Consider the following 26,493-nt stretch of genomic DNA (forward strand, 5'->3'; position numbering starts at 1 on the left):
TGACGAAATATAATTTATATTTCAAACAAACAAACTTCTCATCTACTACGTCCCCAAAGCGAAAGCTTCCTTAAAATTGTAATCATCGCCTTTCTTATACGTCGTGAGCGTAACATTTTCTAGAACATTCGCCAAGGCAACCGCTTTCTTCTCGTTTCTCGCTTGTTTCTTCTTATCTTTCTTAAACTGCATCTTCCTCAGTTTGTTCTGCTTGGTGTTGCCCTCTATCGACATTTCTGGATCCTTTTTGACGCGTTCTTTCTTATCTGTTTTAGCCAGTTTTGGTCGTATGTTGACGGTGTTTGGAAGTAATGTTGTATCGTCATCGACCTGCATTTCGTCTAATGCTTGAACAGGTCCGGTGCTGCTTATCTGTAAACAATAAAAGACGACTGGTCAAATTCGATTCATAGAATTTCTAATCAATTTAATATAGCTTCTAAAATTTCAAATATGTATCTATTTCGACGTAAAACTTCTTTGCGCGCGATACGAGTAAGAGAAACAATTCAAGGTCTCGACACTATTTTAAATTCGAAAGGATTCATTTACTATATCAAGGCCGAGTAACGAAATATGAAGCAGTGCACCTATTCGAATAAAATAAAATAAAAAATTATTGATAACAAACCAGAATGGGTAATAAATTATTAGAACTATAAAAACCAATTAAATAATACAACTACTAAAAACGAAAAAGTAGGTACTTTGCGACAATTAATGTCACAAAATGGACCAATCAGTTGAGAGTATGATCTAGCTGCACTTACAAGTTCGAAATCTTAGATATAATTTATACGACTATATAGAGAGTCTAGCTACTAGACTTTAGTGTGCGTAACAAGCTACGTCATACACTCGCGATTTGTATGTCACTTTGTGATAGTGTGCGTGTATTGCTCACAATAGAAGTTAACTATCAACCATAATTTCGACGTCGCTTCATTGTGTGTCTTCTACTGCATTTATCACGGGGAGTGTAATTCCACCTTCGCACGACACGCCACAAATTAGGATATCATCCCCACCATCTGGATGTGTGGCGGTCCACGACTGTGAGCTTCTAGCTTAAGTTGTACAACGAGCTTCCTTGTGCGGTGTTTCCGGGACGATACGACACGCGTACCTTCAAAAACAGCGCGTACACCTTCCTTAAAGGCCGGCAGCGCTCCTGTGATTCATCTGGTGTTGCAAGAGAATGTGGGCAGGCAGTGGTTAACACCAGGTGACCCGTACGCTAGTCTGTCCTCCTTTTTCCATAAAAAAAAATTTGGATGGAGTGTTTCATAGTCAAAGCAAACAGAAACAATGATATATAACGACTTAACTTGTAACACTGTATATTATATTCAAATACCTTGATTGCTTCATCGAGTCCGTCTGTGTTGAGCGCGTTGATAGCTTCCGTCTCCATCGCTTCAAACGAGTTGATGTCGAACTCCTGCGCTAGTGACGTCACAATCTTCGCGTCCACGTGTACATCTGCATCTGGTGTTTGCGGGGGCTCCGTGAAGTATCGCACCTATGACAGAATTATAATTATATAGCCGAATGGTTAGTGACCCTGACTTCAAAGCTAGAGGTCCTGGGTTCGAATCCCGGTAGGTGCAATCAATTATTTGATGAATATGGATGCTTGTTTCCGAGTCATGGATTTTTATATATTTATGTAAGTAATAGCTGACCTGGCAAACGTTGGTTGGCCATATAAATTATTTATGTAAATCTTCCTTGAGCTTCAACGAATCTATTACAAAAGATTTCATTGAGATCGGTCGAATAGTTTAGGAGTTATTAGGGAACATACATTCTCTTTTATATATATATATATATAGATAAACTATACCTAGTTTGAGGCAAGATAATTTGTGTAAAAGTGTGTCAATATTATTATTATTCATAAAATATTAGACAACAAACAACAATTGGTTTTAGATGTAACTGAATCCACACACTGCCCACCTGGTGTTATCCAGCAACGGTATTGTCAATTTCAGCTGTTGCCTAAGTACAAAATCTATAAGTTCGCGATATAAAGACAAATATTATTTTATACAGAATTAGCGTTCCCGCCCGCTTCGTTGGGCTTAAAAAAAGGAAGTAAATTAAATTTTATTCATCTTATTACAAATACAATAAAAAAAAAGCAGCCATAAACCACCTAGGATAAATTTGGCATCGAATGGTGGCTACGATCAGTGATTCATTCGTGATTGAGCTTCAAAGACCATTTTCATTATACAAGTCAATTCTTTATTGAAAGTCGAAGAATCAAAATTCAATATAGAAAGACAACTGTGATTCTATCGCTTATTTTGTTATAAGTTATAACAGTTAATATAAACTGTTACCCAGAAAAAATATTAACCATGTTAATATTAAATTAATAGCCTTTACCTTCAACATTTCACTAAATACCCATTATAATTATTATTATTACTCTCATTAATTCTAAAAAGTAAATTTCGTTACATGATTAAATTATATCCGGTAAGAGACATTTAAATGTTTAAAAAAAATTAAGTATTTTCCCCATTAAACATCGCTCGAGATAAGAAAAATTAATTAACAGTCCGACCTCGAATCGAACATGCAGTATTATGCTAACTCCAAAAAGATAATAATATATGACGTGGTAAACTATTTCGTAATCTATAATTACTTTTACTTCTCATTGAAACAAAATAACACCACATTTTTGTTCCCATTGTCTCATTATTTAGAAATAATACCCGGCGGTTGCAATAATGTCTATCAATTCGATTCAATTTTCTTTATTTCAAATAGGATTTAAAATCACAAATTGAACGTCAAAATCTATCACCCATTCGATGGATATGCATCAGACCTGAGAAAGAAAGAAATTCAGCGGGAATTCTGTTTTTTTTTCCTTCAAATAAAATTATTCATTAAATAGCCTGGGAGCAGTCGTTCCATTCGCATATTGTGTATTTTTTGGTGTAGTTCACCTAAGAAAGTCATTTAATGAATGAGTAGCCTTTAGCACATAAACATTTTTTCAATGATTATCACATTTTCTAATGTGACTGTGTACATACATTACATTATCAATTATATTTACAGTACCCGAGGCACGACTTAGAAACCGAAGGAAAATTATCGCATATTTGATGGTAGAATGCCAGATATAAAGATATCGCGGGTTAATTTACGCATCTACGGCCGTCCCCAATATTCAGTCTATCTCCTACTTGATATAAAAATCGTAACTATCGTTGACTTCTCTGTTCCAATAAACTTAACGACGGCAACTCACCTTATCCGTGCACGCTGTCTGTCAATGGGACGACGTATAGCTTACCAGCGATATAAAGTTTGTATGGAAATTGCAATTCACGCGTCCCAATATAAGGCGATAAGAATGACTTATCGGATATATTGGGACAGCCTCAGAAAATTGACATCTAATTACTGACACTCTTTATCACTATATGTTGATAGTATATTGGGAACGGTCGTTAGACGTAATGTGCAGTTGTCGATCTCGACTGCTGTTATTCAGCCCAAACACAAAATCCTTATTATAAAAATATTAATTTTATTGATTTACTAAATTAAAAATGGGCAGTTTCCACTGAATTCCACTGTCTAAAATAAAAATAAAAGTGTGTGTATACTTATGTATGCACGCAAGAAGTTATACTTCTTTGGCGTAACAAAACAAATCCTTAAAACTATATATTCGTTGTGCTATTCTGCGTTTGTAGAAAGAACTATATTGTAAAAATCGTGAAATAAATTATTGAATATTAACGAATACGGCTGTATTGACTTGAACCCTTTGCCTGTCCTAATAATGGACGAAGAAACCAAAAAAAATTATTAATGTCGCAAACATCAGAAAAATTTCTGAAAACTTTTATTTTAGATAACGTTGGGAGGGCTCAACGTATAATAAGTTTATCTTCAATAACATCAAAAAGGTACCATAAACGTCATTATGTTTTTTTTTGTCAATGTAATTATGCAATTATAAACCTATTTAAATATTCGTTTATTGTATTTTGATTTGGCCTTGCTACCAATGCTCTTAATAAATAAAATAAACAGTCAATGTAATTTGTCAGAAATGTGTCAAATGTCAATAATTGTTACTTGTCAATTATTTATATATAAATAATAATCAGCAAGACAAGATTCTTGCTTGTAACTAATTCTAGTAGGCTTCATAAGATACATAATAGCTTTAAGGATAAATGAATACACTTATATAATAAAGTCCCAGCCACTGTTCAGGCATTATCTATAAATAAATATTATGTTTTATAAAAAAAAAATGGCTCTTGTCGTAAATCCTATTACTCCACAGCTGAATATCTAAATGCAGCCTGGGACTAGATTGTGATTATTTTATAACGATAGAAATGACTACAATATTGTATATTTTTATTGAAAAGAGCGCAAAAAGAGAATGCTGGGAGTTTCTCTCTCAGAGCGCCATTCGTTTCCGAAGCGTTAGTAGTATCTAGTATATTAGAAATGACATCAAAAAGAATTCTAAAGGAATAAATTTTGAAAAATAAATAACTTTTATGACTTGACATTGTCGCGTAGAAACGCTTCGACGCACATGAAGAGAGTTACGTTCCGGACGTTTTTTCACGGTTAGGGTACCCCTCCGCATAGTCCTCCATAAGGAACTTTTTTCCAAAAAAAACTATTGAAATATCGACTTGTATGATTTCTGTTGGATTCAAAATTATAATTTATTTAGAATAATTCGCTAACGCATATCAAATACGCAACATTAAATTAATTGATAATAAATTAATATAACTAATAACACTAATATCGACAGCTAATATAATGAAATCGTAAGCGAACCAACTCTGTATATTTAACATTGTTTGTCAAAAATACAATTAGCGATGTACTTACTACTACGTAAGCGAGGATAAAAAAAATTTTTTTGGAGTTCTATTCTATTCTTCCTACTGTGGCTTCTGTGAAAGACACACCACAGATTTGCCAGAATCACGTTAGAGTAGACTACCAAGCTTTGAGTATGTGTCTCCTAAGTTTAACGGTAATGATCGGTGTTAAGATAACATAAAGTTTTATTTTCTTATAATATCTGAAACAAATAATATACATGCTATTACACTATAAAGGACATACACAGATAGAATTACTTAAATTATTAATTAATATAAGTACCTACTTAATGCTATTTACAACTTAATCTTATTTATTTTAATATATTTACTCAAAATATTTACAAAAGGAGTGTAAACTAGGGAGAGGAGACATTTAACGGAGGTTGGACGGGGCACTTCAGTGGGTATATAATTGTACAGAGAAGATTGCATTAAGGGACAACTGAAGAACAAATGATCCATGTTTCCCTCATCAAGGCCACAATCACATATGGAATGATCTCTTATTCTAAGTTTAGCTAGAAAAACTGGAGTGCAGGCGAACGAAAATCTAACGAACACATAGCCGATTTGAATGCGGGCTGCCCAAAAAATTACATTATCAGAGAAAAATATACATGTTGGTATCCATCCCTTATAAACGTTCAAAGTCTTAAAAGCCTGCGTTTTAACATTACTGAACCGAGCCCCCAATAAGTGACGTAATAAATTTTACACCAAGATTTTGGAGTAATAAAAACTTTTTTTTTTAATATAGGTACTCTTTTTACTAATCTGTAATCCTTATTTTTCTTTTATGAAATAAGACATACCTACCTACTATATTTCTTTCAGATGAAGTTGACAATCCCAGTCTATAAACAGCAGTTTAGTTAAAAAAAGACTTACCGATGAAATGTAATATATTAGTTTAGTTGCCGGTTGTGGAATAATTTCCATAAGATATAATGAATTACAAAATATTTACATCTTGTTTCACATCCGCTATTCCGAATATACTAAATCACTACTTAGTCTATGGTCACTAGTGAGGCGAAATGTTCAACGCAGATATATCACTTTTTTTTGTTAGGACACCCCTAATAAGTTGACTGAAGCTAATAAAATCACTTTTTGTTTATATGACAATAAGGGACGAAACGAGCAGGAAATTTAGCTGGTGGTAATTGACACGCCCTGCCTATTGTGTACAATGTAGTGCCGCTCAGGATTCTTGAAAAAGCCAAAAACACTGCTGTTCGGTCTTTGCATTGTATATTATTTGGTAAAGTGCCAGTTAATTTCAACTGTGGAGATCGAACTTGCTGAGGTGCCATCTATCGCTACTATACTTCAACCCTAAGTTGAAACCGGTAGCAAACGGTGGCGCTAGTCGCGACAATCGCGTGACGTACGCGTGTGTGGGCGCAGCTCATAGGCCTACACAAGCTCTCTTCCGCTTCGACCGCCGTACGAGAAGGTTCCGTCGGAGACGTTCTGGGCCGCCCTTCGAGCCTCGAACCACGTTGGTTCCTGTAGTGCCGTGCACCGGTGGATGCTGTGTGGCGAGGTAAAGGGAGTAAAGGTAGGTGGTACATGCATTGTTCCTTTTTTCACGGTTGCTTTATTGCGCCTACCAAATAATCTACTGTCCATTCTTAATATCGAACAACTGCATTACAATTGCGCTCGTCACCTTAAGTCATAAGATGTTCAATCTTATTTGCTTGCAGTAATTTGACTAGCTACTATTACCAGGTCTTTGTCGACGCCCCTCTCGGAACGTCCGACCATTGCCTGGTCAGGAGTGTAGTGCCTATCCGACGCCAACGTCGCAGACCACCAGCGACCCGCCGCGTTTGGCACTACAAGTCAGCAGATTGGGATAGGTTGCGTTCCTTTTTGCATCCTACCCTTGGAGCAGGGTTTGTTTCCCTTCGGATGATCCTAGTGACTGCGCCGTTGCAGTAGCCGATGTGATACTACAGGGTATGGATATTTTTATACCAAACTCTGTAGTACCCATCGGTGGCAGATCACAGCCCTGCTTCGATGCGTCAGTCAAAGCAGCATCTGACTGCAAAAAACAGGCGTTTCGAGCTTGGGTTGCGGCGCTGGGCACAAAGGATCCGAACTGCATAGTTCTTAAGAGGAAATACAACCGTGCCTCCAGATTTTTTAAACGGCAAATCGCCCGTGCAAAATCAAAACACGTCGTCAAAATCGGCGAGCAGCTTACCAGTTACCCGACCGGAACACGCAAGTTCTGGTCGTTGTCGAAAGCTGCTCTTGGTAACTTCAGCCAGCCGTCCATGCCGCCGTTGCACATGAGGAATGACACCCTGGCCCATACGGCAAAAGAGAAAGTCGATCTCTTGTGCACTCTTTTCGCCTCCAACTCGACTCTTGACGACAACGGAAAAACACCGCCGACCATCCCGCAGTGTCAGAGCTCTATGCCTGAAGTACAGTTCAGACAGAAAACTGTTAGGCGAGCTCTGTTTTCGTTGGACGTCAGGAAGTCGAGCGGGCCGGATGGCATTTCTCCAATCGTGCTTAGAACGTGTGCCCCTGAGTTGACGCCGGTGCTAACGCGTTTATTCCGGCACTCTTATTCTAAAGGCGTAGTCCCTGACTCATGGAAGTCAGCCCTTGTCCATCCGATCCAAAAAAAAAGGAGACAGTTCGGATCCGGCAAACTACAGGCCTATTGCCATTACCTCCCTGCTCTCCAAAATCATGGAGACCATAATTAGCCGTCAGCTCTTGGTATACCTAGAGGGTCACCAGTTGATCAACGACCGACAATACGGGTTTCGCCATGGTCGGTCTGCAGGTGATCTTCTGGTATACCTGACACATAGATGGGCTGCGGCTATTGAAAGCAAGGGGGAAGGCCTGGCAGTTAGCCTGGATATAGCGAAGGCCTTTGATCGTGTATGGCACAAGGCGCTCCTCTCCAAACTTCCATCATTTGGGCTTCCCGAGAGCTTGTGCAAGTGGACCTCCAGCTTCCTCACTGGGCGTAGCATACAGGTCGTTGTCGACGGATATTGGTCGAACCCGAAGCCCGTGAATGCTGGAGTGCCCCAAGGCTGTGTGCTGTCTCCCACGCTGTTTCTTCTGCATATCAATGATATGTTGGACACCTCCAACATTCATTGCTTTGCAGACGACAGCACTGGTGATGCCATATACACGGGCCATGCAGGTCTCTCTCGGGAAATTGTCGACCAGTGCCGGGAGACTTGTGTCTTCTATCGAGTCCTCTCTTGAGAAGGTCGCGGAATGGGGAAAATTGAACCTTGTCCAATTTAACCCCCAGAAGACTCAAGTTAGCGCGTTCACCACTAAAAAAACCCCATTTGTCGTATCACCGCTCTTCGACAACACTTCCCTCAAAGCCTCGCCTAGTATCGGAATACTGGGTCTCGAAATCTCGAGCGATTGCCAATTTCGTGGTCATCTGGTAGGCAAAGCCAAATTGGCTTCAAAGAAACTGGGCGTCATTAACAGAGCACGGCAATACTTCAAGCCGGCCCACATACTAGCGCTCTACAAAGCGCAGGTCCGGCCACACATGGAGTATTGCTGTCATCTCTGGTCTGGCGCACCCCAGTATCAGCTCGATCCATTTGACCGCGTGAAACGCAGAGCAGCTCGAATTGTCGGGGACCCAGTGCTCTGTGAACGGCTGGATCACTTGGCGTTGCGTAGAGACGTCGCTTCATTGTGTGTCTTCTACCGCATTTATCACGGGGAGTGTTCCGAAGAGCTGTTTAACCTGATTCCTGCCGCCGAATTCCACCTTCGCACGACACGCCACAAGTTAGGATATCATCCTCACCATCTGGATGTGTGGCGGTCCTCCACAGTGCGGTTTTCAAGGAACTTTCTTCCACGTACTACAAAGCTGTGGAATGAGCTTCCTTGTGCGGTGTTTCCGGGACGATACGACATGGGTACCATCAAAAAAAGCGCGTACACCTTCCTTAAAGGCCGGCAACGCTCCTGTGATTCCTCTGGTGTTGCAAGAGATTGTGGGCGGCGGTGATCACTTAACAACAGGTGACCCGTACGCTCGTTTGTCCTCCTATTCCATAAAAAAAAAAAAAAAAAAGCTAGGGCGCCCTTCAGACCGAAACACAATAATGCTTACATTATCTAGTGCTTCACGATAGAAAAAGGCGTCGTTGTGACACCCTTATTGATAATCTAGTCGTCATCCTTTGCAAAGGAGCCTCCCACTGTTTCTGACTTTCAGTTTACAGCTCATTGCCTCTTAAATCGCGTTAACACCAATTGTCAAAGTGTCAACTAAGATCTAGAAGATAATTTTACTAAGGGCTCCTCGACAAAGGAACAGGATACCAAGGATTTTTTTTATGAAAATAAGGGACGAGACGAGCAGGACGTTCAGCTAATGGTTATTGATACGCCCTGGCCACTCAGGATTCTTGAAACACCCAAAAATTCCAAGTGACACAACAAATTAAGTCTCATTTGTCCAGTAATTCCACTAGCTACGGCGCTCAAAGGATGTGACAGTATATAGTAATGACATTTCTTATAATAATAATATTTCTTTAATCCTCCATTTTCACACAAAAAAGATGATAATAAAGTTGAATCATATTACACACCTTGCCGGTATTCCAGTCATTGAGCAGTATCCTGGCTGCGGCCTCCTGGTCCGGTACTCCGCCCTTCCTGTACCGACCCATTCGCGATGCTACACTAGCAAAGAACTCCTGTAAATTTAACAATATTTCAATATTTAGGATTTCGAGTCCATATTTTGCAATTTTTCATAATCCTATCACACAATGAGCTTTAGGTTCCTACGCAGCTGCTATTATTGTGCTTCGGTCTGAAGGGCGCCGTAGCTAGTGAAAAAACTGGGCAAACGAGACTTAACATTTTGTCTCAAGGTGACGAGCGCAATTGTAGTACCGCTCAGAATTTTTGGGATTTTCAAGAATCCTGTCCGGCACTGCATTGGGCATGTGGGCGTATCAATTACCATCAGTTGAACGTCGTGCTCGTCTCATCCCTTACTTTCATATAAAAAAATACCAGTTCCATTCTACTGTACTTAGAGGTGTATATTAATGTTCCCAGTGTTTGTTTGGTTTGAATAATAAATAAATTACGATGGGGAAACAAAACTGAAAATAATTCTGGACTCAAAAGTTGTATACTAGTGGATCGTTAGATCCTATTTGTACTCATAAAAATATGTTTATTATAAATTGGTCAAATTCGAAGTATCTCCTACTTCTATGATTTTAAAAAGAGAGGGTTTACCATTAAGAGAATGGTGTTACAGTATACACAATCATTCTGCAATCTTATCAAAAAAAGTATCACATATTTTCATCCCAATTTCTATAAAATCGTGTATCTCTGGCTTCCAACATATGATGCTGTAATATTCAAAAATTGGCCAACAATACTTGAATCATTTTCACATAAATAATCATTTTAATTACTAATTTCAGAGCTTTGAATTGAACGTTTAAACTGAAATATCACTTTCAATTTGTATTATTTTATGCAATAATTGTAAAATGCGGGTCAAAAAAACCCGAGTGGCGTGGGTTGCTTGAGCCGCAGCCGAACATCGTAATTAATGACGCCACGAGCGTCTTTTTACCTAGTTCTACAACGTGTCGCATTTTTTATTTTTTTTACGATTAGGTAATTTTAAATAAAACAAAGTTTTAACAAACAAAAAACACAAGTATTTGAGTTGCCGCTTAAATGGGCGGTAAATGTATTGTTTTTTTTTTTCTTCTTTTGGCAATAGCGTTTACTTTTTGCCAATAACGTAAATTAAAAGATTGGGAAACTAAGTTAAAAAAGGATACGGAACACGGGAAAGGATCAGATAAGTAGAAAGAGGATTGAAACGGATATTAAAAATTTCATAAATATACATATATACTTGCTACTTACACAACATTACAAATATTTAAACTTTAATATGATTCTGAAGAATGAAAGATGACAATATTTTATAAAATTTACATGGATACATAATTAGACAGGATATACAGGTAGGAAAAGGAACATTAAGAGATATTAGATCATTCAGGAATGAGGAGCGGTCGTATAGAGAATATGAAAAGAAAATGTGATCTAGATCACATTTATCGGATTCACATTCACACATGTCAGTAGATACAATGCCTAATCTATTAAGATGAACAGGAGTGCAAACATGGACCCAAACGCATTCTTATGATAGAAGAACATACTAACTTATTGCATTTGGCACGGAAAAACCATGGTTTAAATGAAATAAGTGGCTGAAGGTTAAAATATTTCCTGCCTTTTGATTGACCAGTTTCAGTCCAAAGCCTATTCCAACAATCCTGAAGGTGAACTATAGGAAGAGCACCTAGATCCTGGCAAAAAACTTTATAAGGGAAAACGTCGCCATCGACCACGGCTTCATTAGCTAGTTGGTCTGCTTTTATATTACCAGGAATGTCGCTATGGCTGGGGATCCATACAAACAACACAGAAAGACTAAAGTGATTGCATTTATTTAATAGATTTCTTAATTCTATGACAACAGAAGAAATGTTTTTTGATTTAAATGGGAACCTATTGAGAGACTGTAAGGCACTTTTTGAATCAGAGAAAATTATTGTTTTTGGAAGTTTAAATAGAATAATATATTCAATAGCCTTAAAAATACCATAACATTCCCCAGTAAACACCGATGTTTCCGGAGGTAGTTTAATTTTCTGTGATATTTTAAATTGAGCGTGATAGACACCTACACCAACGGGATCCGAGGAGGAATGTTTAGACGTGTCTGTGTAAATATGATGGTAATCAACCCAAACAGTATTTTTAAGAAGATTAAACGAAAAATTTGTACTAATATCGTGCTTAATTAAATCTGAGTTAAAATTAATTTCTGGAAGCAACATTAATGCTTCAAAGCTAGTACTGAAAAGAGGATAATTAATGGATCGATGAATAGGAGCTTTTATGTTGATAAATTTTTTAAAACTATTGATTAGACAAGGTGGTTTTTTATTTGACCAATATGCAGATGAATCTATATAATGAGAAAGTTTCTGAAGTTTGTTTTAAAGAGAGTGGTTAAGAAACTGAAAAGATCGGAATATAAATTTGTCTGCTAAATATTGACGACGTAGATGTAGTGGAGGATCACCACATTCTACTTGAAGAGCATTGATAGGACTTGACCGCATAGCACCAGAAACTACTCGTAAAGCTTTGGACTGTATGAGATCTAGTTTTTTAAATGCCTTAACACTACCAGGCTCCAGCAAGAATGTCCCATAATCTAATATACTTCTTATAAGAGCATTATATAACAATTTCATGCAAAAAGGGTGCGCACCCCACCAAACACCTGACAGACATCTTAAAATATTAAGAGTACGCTCACATTTAGCATTTAGGTAATCACAATGTGGGATACCAGTTAGTTTCGAATCTAAGACAATTCCCAAAAACTTAACATTATCTTTAACTGGAATCTGATAACCCTCATAAAATATAGAAATAGGAGGAGGAGTTCTTGATCTCGTGAATAAAACTATTGTACTTTTTTCAGGTGATAGATCAAGGCCATTTAAGTCCAACCAAGTTTTTAAATTTATCAGCGGTTGTGTTATAGAAGAACTAGCTTTTTCAATAGAAATATCACGACAGTGAATTAATAGATCATCAGCATACTGAAGAACATTTACACAATTAAGTGATGATTTTAAATCGTGTGTATAAATATTATACAATATTGGGCTAAGTACTGAACCCTGGGGGAGGCCCTTTGAAACAAGTCGAGTAATTGACTTCCTGTCATCTAGTTTCAGGATTATGTATCTTTCGGAAAGCATGTTTATGATAAAATTTGTTAATAGCAGAGGTATATTAAGTTGTAAAAGCTTACTCTTTAAAATACTTATTACGACATTATCATAGGCACAATTTATATCTAAGAACGCAGCTATTACTGATTTATTATTTGAAAATGATAATTGAATATCAGAAATGAATATACTTAAGCTATCAATAGTACTTTTCCCACGTCTGAAACCGAATTGGGATTCACATAATAGACCGTTATGCTCAACAAACCATTCTAAACGATTTTTTATAAGATGTTCTGTAATTTTCATCAAAACAGAAGAAAGTGCGATTGGGCGATAGGCAGAATGGTCTGAAGAACACCTATTAGGTTTCAGTACGGGAATTATTTCTTGACGTTTCCACGTGGAGGGGATGTTACCAGATGTCACTATGGAATTTATAAGAGATAAATAATAAAATAAAGCATCATCATCTAAATGAGAGATAAAGGAATACGGAATACCGTCCAGTCCAGGAGCAGAATCCTTAACATGAGACAATACACCTTTTAGTTCAGTGAGAGAAAATATACTGTTTAAACCAAAACAGTTATCATTATTTATATTTATTACAGGGTAACCAATTATTAAGTCTTCAGGAACGAAAGGTGGAGCCAATTTATCTAAAAAGCTATTAACTAAATGAAAAGGGATTGATTTTGGGGATGAATCTTTGTATGCAGATCTAAACCTTCTTATATTTTGCCATACAAGAGATGGTTTGACATCAGGTGATATTGAATAGCAGAAATTTTTCCAGCCATCAAATTTCTTTTTCTTTAGAAATTTTGGAGTTTCTGACATACTCTTTGTAAGAATTTCAAAATTCTCATCAGTGGAACATTGACAGTATGTAATTTCAGCATATTTTCTTCTCTTTACTGCCACAGTGCATTCGTTATCCCACCAAGGAGGAGAAGGAATAAAACCCAAAGAGCTATTTTTACTTGGAAATATCTCATTGGCAACCTCAATAAAGATTCTTGCTAAAGAATCTGCACACTGAGATTCTGTACCTGGATTAATTTTTGGAAGTGTAATAATTTTGTTTTTTATTAGATCTTTATATAAATCCCAATCAACATCATTAAGCTTATATTTTAAACGAGGAGAATAAGTTTTATGTAATACTTTATTGTTATTATTGCAGGTTGGAAATGATAATAATAGTGGGAAGTGATCACTACCAAAAGTAGATCGTAATGGATCCCAGGACAAAGAAGAAGCAAGTTTAGGTGTAGTGACTGTTAAATCTGGAGCACTTGGGCCCTCGTCAGGATGAGAACGTCGTGTAGGACGACCATCATTTAATATACACAAATTCACTGAATCAAATATATCTATTAATGTGTTACCATAACTATTAGAAGATAAGTAACCCCAGGATTCATGGCGACAGTTAAAATCACCAAGGATCATAAAAGGCTTTGGAAGAATGGAAATAATATCTTTAATTTCATTTAAGATTGCAGAAGAAGGATGAGGTATATAAATAGATACATAACAGATATTTTCAACTAAAGCAGCAATAATAGAAAAATCATTACTGTGAGAAGGAATGGAGAAGAGAGAAAAGGAAAGAGGGTGTTTCACAAGCATGGCTACTCCGCCATGCCCATCCACACGATCTTCTCTGAGACATGAATAACCACGAATCTTAAATAAAGATCCTGGTTTCAACCATGTCTCTTGAAGAGCACAGATATAAGGTTTATATTTATTTAATAAATAAATAAGATCACTTTTTTTAGGAGTGATGCTTTGACAATTCCATTGAAGAACTTTGTCCATTATTTGGTTTATAAATTTGAGTAATTGCAGAAACTAATAAGGCAGCGTTGGACGGTGAAAATTCATTCGATTGACTAAGAGATTTTATAAGAGAAATAATTAAATCAATTACTGAGGATTCCAAAGGATTTTCATTTTCTTTGTTAATTAATGCACATCCATTAGAGGGTTGGGGAATATTAAAATCCCTTAAAATTTCTTGGTGAGCAGATTTGTCATATCCTTTGCTAAGTGTAGGTGGAGGCTTTGGTTTAAGAAAAACAGTTTTTTTATATGAAGTATTGTTTATAGCTTTAGGTGTTGAATGTTGATGCTGGGTTGGAAAAGTATTAGGAGTGATGTTAGGTGATGAGAGTAATGTATCTGCATATGAAATTCGAGAGACAGATGGATGTATCTTTGAAGCTTCTGAATAGGAAATACAGTTTTTAGCCATTGATTCCTTTATAGCTCTTTGTCTTTCATATTCTAAACATTTTTTATCAGTTGCAATATGGGAACCTTTACATAAACAACAAGATATAAAATCATCTTGAACAGAGCAGTTATCACCACTATGTCCTTGACCACATCTAAAACATCTTGGTTTAGATCTGCATTGAGATTTCACATGACCAAACCGACAACAATTGTAGCATTGAATAGTAGGATATATATACAAGTCTACAGTAAGAGAAGTGTAGCACATATATACTCGTTTAGGCAAAAACTGTCCATCAAAAGTAAATACCACAGACTCAGTACATTTAAGATGGTTTTGTCCATCAATCATCATCTTTCGTTTTATTCTCCTAATTTTTATGATTGAACCACAGCCAATAGGAACAGAAACATTATCTTTTATTTCCTCTTCAGACCACTCAGCTGGTACTCCTCTGACTATTCCTATTCTACTCACAGAAAATGATGGAATAAAAGCCTTATATTTTTCATTTTCTAAATTTTTGTTTTCAACAAAGTCATTTGCATCTTGGTACTTAGAAAAAGAAATAGATAACCTATTCCGGCCTATTCTTTTTTAACTTCCATTCACAATATTTTTAATAGAATTTCTTTTGAGAAAACGACCAAATGTAACTGGATGTAAAGTAACATTATCATCGGGAGATGAATACTGTTTCTGAATGTGTACAACAAAAGGAGCAGCATCTAATGAGTTATATAACAGCCTTGCAACAGGGGGCTGTAGCTGTTGTGGAGTGTCTGTGTTATTTTTTTGTATTGTCTCTACTACTATAGAAGAATTATTGCAGGAATCGACTTTGGAAAGAATTTGTTTGTCACTAATGTCTACACATTTGCAATCACTTTCCTTAATATCTTTCTTATCACCACGGTGTTTTCGTCGTCTTTTATTACAGTGTCTGCATATTCTGGGTCGAGCTGACACTCTTTTACGGCCACTAGATGTCTGAGACACAGAACCATCTGTATCCATAGTGCTACCTTCGTCATTATTAGAAATTGTCACTACATGACCTATATCAGGGGCTGTCCCCCCAGGATCATCCGGGGGGTCCATCATATCATAGAAAAGTGAAGAAAAGAAGACTTACCAATAGGATGAAATTTACACAAATTAACACTTTAATAAAAACTAACTACTAAAATATATACAAACTACAACTTATCTGATCAAAATATCTAAATATTTACATGAAATTTAAAAATAAAATGAAAAATAATTAAAATTACGTGCGACCGATCTTAAGTTTCCCGCCCTTTTTCACATAAGTCTAAATGTATTGTACTTATTGCTGGTGAGTGGTTTCATTTTTCCTTCAAGGAATGGCAAAGGTACACCCATACAGCCAACGCGGGGAAATTACAAATTATACCTAGCACCATCTTGGTAAATTATATTAACAAGTTTGTTTCTTAAGTTGACATTAAAATGTTTAGTCTAATGATTTAAACATTTTTTTTTATGGAATAGGAGGACAAACGAGCGTACGGGTCACCTGGTGTTAAGTGATCACCGCCGCCCACATTCTCTTGCAACACCAGAGGAATCACAAGAGCGTTGCCGGCCTTTAAAGAAGGTGTACGCGCTTTTTTTGAAGGTACCCATGTCGTATCGTCCCGGAAACACCGCACAAGGAAGCTCATTCCACAGCTTAGTAGTACGAGGAAGAAAGCTCCTTGAAAACCGCACTGTGGAGGACCGCCACACATCCTCACATCAGATGGTGGGGATGATATCCTAATTTGTGGCGTGTTGTGCGAAGGTGGAAACATGAAAATATTGTGTGTTTTAAAGGATGTACTGCGTATTACCCAATATTTCTATGAACCTACCATACCATAAGATAGGTAATCTTATATACCTTAATCTATTTAGTTGTCTGAGGCACCAAAACAACTGTGCTTTTTGGCGACATTATAGTACAGTAAACAATGCGTTTTTACGTCATAGAGTATAGACTTATTCGAAGACTCAATAAAGTATATACTTATATTACTGATCATGGCTGTATAAATGACAGATAAAAGTAGAAGTGTAGGGGTAGTATTATTTTTCGCAATAAAATTGTTATGGAAACATGAAGTGACCACAGAACTGTCAAAGAGAATGTCAAATCCTCAAATATTGTCACATTTCCATGAAAAAGAAAATACTGCTTATTTTGATTTTTTAGCAGATTAGCATCCACAGGCAACAATTTACATCAGGTATGTCAACTAACAGGTATATCAACAATCATCAGATAATAAGCACTTCTAAATTATACACGGGTACTGCAGTCAACTCAAATATTTACGACTATAAGAGTCAATTTTAAAATAACTTAAATATCAGAGAATAAATGCACTAGAAGGCTTATTCCACAGCTTTGTAGTACGTGGAAGAAAGCTCCTTGAAAACCGCAATGTGGAGGACACATCCAGATGGTGGGGATGATATCCTAACTTGTTGGGTCGTGCGAAGATCGAATTTCTAAATTATTAAAAAGCGCTAACCCACCTGAGGTGTATTGTACTCGGCTATACAATAAAGCGAGACCAGTGTGTGTTTGTTAGCCCGCTGCAATATAGCTGTCGCAGGCTGTATAGGATCCTTCAAGCTGCCTACTCGGATCGCATTCTTTAATGCCACGGATGCATCACTTTCAGATCCAGAATGAAACACTATTCCCGGACTATCGAGGATCTTGATTTTAGAATCTAATTGAACTGTCTGCATTTGCCTGAAAACAATTTCAATATAAAAATACATATATATATACAAATACATATTGCAATAAGACTCTTAGGTTTGGGTAAAAGCCTCCATCTTTTTTTCCTTTTATCTAATTGTGATTGGTAATATTTTGTAAAATTCTGATTCTCCTGATCTGTTTGCCCCCAGTCAGCACTGGTTTGTCACCCCCAGAGTATGCAGGTGAGTTTTTTCTAGATCTGGTAGCGTCCTGAAGTAGTGCCATTTGTCTTTGGGTAGTACTCCGGATAGTCTACAGACCAAAACAAACACACCACTAAACAGTGGTCGCTTTTAAGTGAGAGAGTATTTCTTCTGGTGTGGCAGACCAATTCGGTTTTGTCCCTTAGGACACAACATGGCACTCATATCATTGTTTCTTTCCAAATCCAATCCATTAATAAAAATGAGTTTAATACCCGCCAATCTATAGTCATGCTACATTCGAATTTGATGATGTTTGGTGACTGTTCTGCAAATTTGTAAACATGATAGTTTCAAACATTCAAATACTTTCAGTTATATGTTACTCTTCAAGTTAATTTCTAAACGTTTTTCGTTTCTTCATTATAACTATTTTTGTCAACATTTTCACTTACTTGACAGCATGTGACAGTCTTATCAATTTACGAATGAATTAGGGTAAAATAAAAAAACCCATATGTTGTAGGTAAATCCAATTCTGAAAACTGTTAGATTGCTACATAAACTTAATAATGTAAAGTAAAGAATTGTCATGGACACTCGCATTATATTTAATTTTCAAAAATTTCAGCTTTCTATATATTGTGGTTTGTTAGATGCTGCTAGCTGACATACTGATTGACAGACAGACAGTGGAGTGAGTTTGAATACGGATCTAAATCTTAGACTAAATAATAAATATAATATAAAAATAAAACCTAAAAGTATACATATTTAGTTGCTCATTGAGACAGTTCAGAAATATTAATACAATATACACACAAACAATAAATTTTTTTGTAGTATATAGATTATATATAAAAATTAATTGCTGTTCTTTAGTCTCGCTAAAACTCGAGAACGGCTGGACCGATTTTGCTAATATTGGTCTTGAATTATTTGTGGAAGTCCAGAGAAGGTTTAAAAGGTAAATAGATATGAATATTCTCGGAACAAAAATAAATAAAAACAAAAATGTTGTTTTTCGTTTCATGTGTTCCTGTCGTTGGGAAGCCAATTGAAAAAATAGCTTAAAATTAATAACTAATTAGAATCTTTATATATTTCTTACTTTCTCAGGAAGCTAGTGGAATATAAGAAATTTCTTACTTGGTAACCCCTGGAGTGCTGCCAACATTACAAGCTTTAGATCTATTCAAACTATTGATTATAGAACTCTTGCCAACATTAGGAAGGCCAACAACACCGACTGTGATTGTTGTTTTTATTCCTTTGTTGCGACAATAGTTTCCTAAGATATTCATAAGTAGTTCTGCACCAACACAAGCTGATCCTGAAAGGTTAAATAACGTATTTTTTTTACTAATTATTAATTAAAATTTCAGTTATACTTTGGAAGTTAAAAATACTTAGAAAATCTAATAATCAATAGGCAAGTATCTTGAATATTGATATCACTATGTTCACAAAAATCGTCACCTTCTTGCCCTTAATAATTTTCATTAGTATAACACTTCTAGTGTTACAAGATTATTGCTTGTAACTAATTCTAGTAGGCTTCATAAGATACATAATAGCTTTAAGGGTAAATGTATACACTTATATAATTAAGTCTCAGCCACTGTTCAGGCATTATCTATAAATAAATTTAAATGTTTTATAAAAAAAATGGCTCTGTCGTAAATCCTATTACTCCACTGCTGAATATCTAAATGATCGGACAGCCTGGGACTAGATTGTGATTATTTTATAGCAATAGAAATTACTGTACAATATTGTATATTTTTATTGAAAAGAGCGCAAAAAAAGAATGCTGGGAGAGTTTCTTGCGCCGCTTCTTCTCTCTCAGAGCGCCAATTGTTTCCGAAGCGGTAGTAGTATCTAGTAGTTATCAGAAATGACATCAAAAAGAATTCTAAAGGAATCAATTTTGAGAAAATAAATGCCTTTTTTATGCCTTTTTGCCACTTCACACTATACTGGAGGAGATTTATTGACTAAGTTGATGGTGTCCGAAAATCAATATCTCCCCTATAAAATGAACATTAACAATATTATGGACACATGTTATTAATTAAGCTTTTCAAATTACTTTATTTTTTTTTTAAAAGAAAAAAATTTTAATTTAAAAATTTGTTGTTTTTTTTAAATAGTAATCATATTTAAGTCAATTAAAATGTTTAATGATAAAAAACACACCCTTCATTTCCTTTTCTTTAACAATGTGTTTCATCTTCCTTCTTCCAAGATTATGCTGTTGATCTTGCGTTGAAGCTTTGAAAGGCACAGCAGGGGCAAATCTTCTTAAATACTTCAGCCATGCTGTTAGGTTCTCCCTTGGCACTAAATCAGCTTTATTTAACACAAGCACTAAACGTTTTCCGGATTCACGCACTGCCTCTTCAACTTGAGTGCATCTTGTGCCTGAAAATTAATAAAATCACACAAATTAAAACAAGGTTCAGTAGAGTTAGATATGATAATGTAATAATTATAAATTCTAATTCAAAATCATGTGTTTTAGCTTGAGGGTACTTTGGTATTTTGGGCTAAGATCAACTTAAATGTGGAGGATACTGTTGTATTCTTTCCTTGTAATGATGAAAATATGGGCTAGACACACAAAAGTAAGCACCGAAACTCTTCACATCCTTATCTCAGTTGGAATCTTTTGGTAACCAATAAAGAAGGACGGAGTTAGAGTCTAAATACTAATGTGAGCGAAAAAACCATGTTAGCTGATGTTATTGTGAGCAGTGGCAAATAATAATTAGGTAAAAATAAAATATAAACCAAATATTAACTCGTCATCATCATTATAGTCGGAAGACGTCCACTGCTGGACAAAGGCCTCCCCCAACGATCGCCACGACGATAGGTCCTGCGCTGCCCTCATCCAACCTACTCCGGCGATCTTGCCTACATCGTCGGTCCATCTTGTGGGGGGCCTACCAACACTACACCTTCCGGTACGTAGTCGCCATTCGAGGACCTTACTCCCCAACGGCCGTCTGTCCGTCGAGCTTCGTGCACTGCCCACTGCCACTTCAGTTTCGCAATCATGTATTTTTTATTAACTCCGCTCCACTCTAGTCATAGTTTCCTCCACAATTCCGCTTATGGTCTTGGTGACCGATTGCAGAAACAATTAATAAAAAAAAAAAAAGTAAAATTGATTTGAAAAGTCATAAAATTTACTGCTTAAAAACTGTATATTTAACAATACCAGTATATATATAGATAAAATTAACATTTTAGTTATGTTTCTATTCAAATACTGTTTAAAAAATATTATAATGATTTATTAGTGTAATAGATTTAATATTTTTTTTAATATAATAATATTGACACACTTTTTACACAAATTATCTTGTCCCAAGTTAAGAATATATAGCCTGTGTTATGGGTTACAAGACAATGATATATTTAATACAATATACTTACTTAAACATAGATAAATTCATATAAACATACATAAATACATTTAAACATCCATGACTTGGAAACAAACATCTATATTCATCATATAAATGCTTGCACCTACCGGGATTCGAACCCGGGACTTCTAGCTTAGTAGTTAATATATAAAGGCCTCTGTAGTGCAATTTAATACTACATGTTCCGCTGGACAAACATATAAAATAAAATATTATAGCACATTACAATGGTTGTATTAGTCCTGAAAGATAACTCTGACATCTATTTTCATATATTGATACAAAAAGATTGCCTTCTGTGTAGAAAACTTAATAAAAATTAGATTTTTACTCTGTTGTGCACTAAATCAAGAATTATCTGCTCAAATTATTCCAATATAGCTCTGGAAAAACACTCTAAAAACATGAAATTTTCGTTACGAATCGAATATGCACTCTTAATATCAGTACATGTACTTAATTACCTAATGGATCTCTGGCATCAACAACTTCTAATATAACTTCAGCCTCCGTTATAACCTTCTTGAACTCCCTGTAGTATGTTTTTAATGAGTTTTCTTGCTGTCTATTTTTACCAAACTCTACATCATCACCTAAATTGTCATCAGCCTTAAATGCATCATGCACTTTACCTCTCGTTGCTGCATTTGTCACCTTGAAAAATAAAATATCAATCACTATTCATAACATGTTTTTCTTTTGGGAAATGAATATAGCAACTAGAACGTTGTTGTGAATTTTAAATTATTTTGATGACTAAGGCTGTGTTTCCACCAGAGATGTTCGAGGGAAATATGTCGTGCGAGGATGTCTAGCTGTGCTGTGAAAATGTGTGAAGGTTTCCACCAAAGCTGTGCGAGGAAAATGTGTGGTGCGAAGATGTGTTGCTAAGCTGTGAAATTATAGAACTGATAAACTCTGTATCTTTACGGTCGCTCACGTAATCCTGGAATGTTCTGAACCAACCAACGGGCAAAAACCTTAACCAATACGAGGTCGCTCCAAGAAGTATGTGAACACCCCAGGAATGTTCTGAACTTCTGGGAGGAGCTGGGCTGGTTGGAGTAACTGGCCATTACTGCACGCAAAATGGACCCATGCTTGTGGTTTAATTGCGGAAACAGGAGCCCCTATACCATACCATACTCTGTATCTTCTGCTTCCATTTCTTCATTAGAAATGGTTAAATATAAAAGTATCTTCTTTTTCCAATTATCCATATCTATTTTGCGCACTTCTACTTCCAAAAAACTCCGTCTATGAATTGGCTGGTACAGTATGTCGCAAACCTCGCAACACATCTCTTGCACACTTCCCTCGCTTCTTTTGTATGCGCAAAAATCTAGCACCGCTGATCCGTTTCCACCAGAGCTGTGCTGACCGAGGCGAGGTAAATGAAGCGATAGTATTGGCAAACACATCCCTTGCTTTGCATCCTCGCACATCTCTGGTGGAAAAGCAGCCTTAAGACTTGAATTTTATAAGAAATGCACCAATAATTTAAAATAAAAACAACTGAAGAGGAACACAAGGGTCACAAAAAGATATTTACAGCTGTAAAACTTTTTACAATGAAGCAACATCAGTAAGTATATGCTCAAAACTCTATAGAACCTTTTTAATCAGTTATTAACAACAAAGTTATTTCAATGTTGGTTTGGTAGGATTACTATCAAACAGTGACCGAACTATATTTCCGTCCAAAAATTGGTACAGGATATAATTATTGGGAAGGTAGTGAAGTCTTTTAAGAGTGTGTTGCATAAGCAACAGTGGCCCTTTCAGCTAGACAGCACCTTGAATCATACGAGTATGGTTGAAAATGGAGAAACAAGTCTTCAGAAGGCGGTTTACTAAACCACTTAATGTTCTACAACCAAGAATCATCCTTTCAGCAAGACTAAGCACAGGGTCAAAAAAACTCAAACCACACAAGGGTGATGACAATGTGATTCATATAATGTCCCGATCTTAATCCACTAATAATGATCTGCAGCATGAATAGCAGTGAATAATTCTCCCATGGAAAAAAGCATGTTTTGATTGATATGATCATTGACTGGTCTCAACATTTAAGGGATTGTGTTAAGGCCCATGGAGATAATTTTGAATGAGCTTCATAGTTTGTTATTGCTGTTGTTATATAAATGCATAAACTAATACAACAGTAATAAATACTTTATGTAATTAATAGTTTAGACCTATGAGCTGATTGGATTATAGATATTGATTGAACAAACAGAGATATAATTGTAAGATACAAGCAATTTTTAATTACTTATTAAGTATTTTAGATAAATGTTATTACTTCTTCTAATATATAAATTTCTCATGTCATGGTGTTAAACTTAGAACTCCTCCGAAACGGCTTGACTGATTCTCATGAAATTTTGAGTGCATATTGGGAGGTCTGAGAATTGCACAACATCTATTTTTCATCCCCCTAAATGTTAAGGGTGGTCCACGGCAATTTATAATTTTTTTTTTTTTTTAATTTGATTATGAGTCAGCATTAAATAATACATACCACTTCAAATTTTCAATCATCTACGATCAACAGTTACATTTGTATCGCGATTTTAATATCGGTAATACAATGTTTGCTTGGTCAGTTAGTATTATATAATATAGTATATATAATACTTTGGTGAGTAAAATGTATTAATACAAAATAAATAAAAAAGTTCATCCTCATAGTGGTAGATAAATGTTTAGAAATCAATGTGAATGACACTGTTGTGTCAATTACATACTGTGACTCAAAATCATGAGAGACCAGAAGGAAGGGGGTTGGTCAGGTTATAACGGCAATCAGTTTATCAAGAAAAGGTATTGTTTTTCCAAAGGCATTGTAAACCTTCAATACAGTCAATAAATAGCAAAGTGATCAAGCTTTATGGTTATAATTCTTACCAGAGTATTCATATTAATTTTGACATTCTTTTTTTCCTCAAGTTTCTTCTGTTTTTCAAGTTTTGCTATTTCTCGTTTCTTCTGTTTTTCTTCTTCTTTGTGTTTCTTAACAGCTTCAACTTCTCTTAATATGTCCTCTTTAAATGGACATTCATTTGGAATTTGTATGGGCTTGGCTTTTTTAGATTTAGGTTTCTTTTTTGCTTCTTTTTTAACCTTGCGGTTATGATCTCGAACTTTCTTTTCTATTTTATACCGAAGTCGAGCTGGTTGTCGTTTTGATGGCTTATCTATAATATAACAATAAAATACCATATAACTTCATTTACAGTTTTACTTTAATTATTGTAATCTAAAATTTAAGCATAGAGGTTCTGATTTTCAAAAACAAGTGGTCTTTATAAGTTCATAAAAATACTAGTTAGTAAGGAGAGAACTTCCTAAACAAATGAAATTAGGGAATAAAATCAGAGAGTTTACCAATGTTTTGGTTTTAGCAAGGTCTTAAAATTTAAGCCTCATTGCTTGTTAATAAAAAGCATAACCTCACTCTGGGAAAAAAACTTCTTCGCTTATTTCATTATGGAGTTTATATTTGGACAGCGGAGGTTGTTGCAACATATATGTGCATAAATGACAAACATAAGCGACTTAAAAAACGAAAATATAATATGAAAGAATTCTGGAAAATAAATCAAAATGTATTGACATGTACTTGTTTACTTACTCAATTTGAATTTAGCCATATTTTCGGTACAATGTTTGTTGAATTTTTATTGAAATAACTTAAAGAATGCACTACTATAAATCTAATTTTTAATATTCTTAATATGTAAAACAATAACTCATACACATTTTCATTTTTTGTTAACCCACATGGCTCGTGCAATGTGCAGCGATTTATTACAAAATAATAACATGTCATTTGTCAGCGGCTCAGCGCTCGCTGACATAAACTATCAATGTCAAGCAATTTTGATTAAGTTCCTCCTACCTATCTACTCTCAAGTCTTAGTAAGTAGGTAGGTACACACTTCTATTTTATTATCAGCTTTTTTCTAAATGTTTAGCATGCAATTACTAATAGCCCAATTATTCTTATATAGCTTATTGGTTATTCTGTAGCTAACAAAGTATTATTAGCCAATGGCCTTGAATCGGAGATAGGTTAGCTCTCTCGCACAAGATTGCAGTAATCTGCATTTAAACATGCAGAATTACAAGTATTTTTCATTTATCACAAACATAATACCTACAATTTTGTTTAAAAAACTAACAAAACTATGTCATTTAAAATAGTATTAGTGTAAAATTAATAAATTTCCGTACAATTTTTGTCTAGATTGAATGCTTAGCATGGCTCCAACTGTAAGTGTTAGGGGTAGTTTGGTGACTTTTTTTCGCACTGTCTATAAAATAATGAAATGTATAGAAAAAACGCATTCTTGTCTCATATTGTGCAGATATATAATTATTTTTTGTAAAAATATAAGCTTTATATAAACCGTCAAGAGTTGGTCTCAATTATGCGCTTTTTTTACGATTTCTTGGGATAGCGGCCTTAAGACCGCCTGTTAGCGATGAGCGATAGGTCTGTATAGCTTTAGCGGTAATAGGTTCAACAATTTTGTTGTTAAGTCGCATATAGTTCTAAAATATTATTAAATTATACAAAAAAAAATGCATCTTAGAATAATATTATTATCATTAGCATCTCATTTTTATGGAAACTGACAATTTTTTTTATTTTTTATCGTGAGGTGAGTATTGGTCTATAGTTTTTGCTTTTATATCATTTAATTTTTTATTAACAATTTTAAATAATTTATCACTCGCGCATGCGCTCATCGCACCTAGTCAATAGCATGGCGTGAAATTTAAGCATTTCTCGTTTCGTTTGAATAAGTTTAACTTTAAAATTTATAAATTAAATAATTAGTTTGCGTTTATGTGTAGGTGTAATTAATAATGAAAGTCACGCTTAAGGGATATAATTATGATATAGCGTTTGCTGTTAAGAGAAATTAGCTATAAGTCTACGTCTCTACTATCCAGTAGACTGAGAACGATATAGGTAGTTACTCATACCAAGCTACTAATTATTCATTTTTTCCGAACGATCTTAAGATATACAAGCACAGTGCCACATTGACAGAGCTGAAAAAGTTCAATAACGTAATTGTTGTTGTTGTAATTAATTGTAAGATTAGTTCACTCAAAGATCGCCAATGGGTAGC

At 35.5% G+C, this 26,493-nt stretch overlaps 1 protein-coding gene across 1 annotated transcript; it reads right to left on the reverse strand.

Annotated features, from left to right (window-relative positions):
• On the reverse strand, positions 1 to 25,160 carry LOC126977037 (guanine nucleotide-binding protein-like 3 homolog). The gene is made up of 9 exons (XM_050825696.1): positions 24,984 to 25,160; positions 24,257 to 24,546; positions 21,808 to 21,997; positions 20,106 to 20,330; positions 19,056 to 19,239; positions 17,529 to 17,751; positions 9,521 to 9,628; positions 1,358 to 1,522; positions 1 to 372 (listed from the first exon to the last, which is right to left on the reverse strand). Exons 1-9 carry the CDS (start codon positions 25,000 to 25,002, stop codon positions 46 to 48), a joined length of 1,731 nt encoding a protein of 576 aa, XP_050681653.1. The 5' UTR covers positions 25,003 to 25,160; the 3' UTR covers positions 1 to 45.
• Positions 25,161 to 26,493: the final 1,333 nt, after the last annotated feature.

This window comes from Leptidea sinapis, chromosome 43 (genome assembly GCF_905404315.1).
Source record: "Leptidea sinapis chromosome 43, ilLepSina1.1, whole genome shotgun sequence".
Lineage (NCBI taxonomy): Eukaryota > Metazoa > Arthropoda > Insecta > Lepidoptera > Pieridae > Leptidea > Leptidea sinapis.

Coding starts and splice junctions, on each gene's coding strand:
- LOC126977037 (XM_050825696.1), bottom strand. Junction 20,331..21,807: donor TGATGCCAGAGATCCATTAG/GTAATTAAGTAC, acceptor ATTAATTTTCAG/GCACAAGATGCACTCAAGTT. Junction 19,240..20,105: donor TAAAGAAAAGGAAATGAAGG/GTGTGTTTTTTA, acceptor TTAACCTTTCAG/GATCAGCTTGTGTTGGTGCA.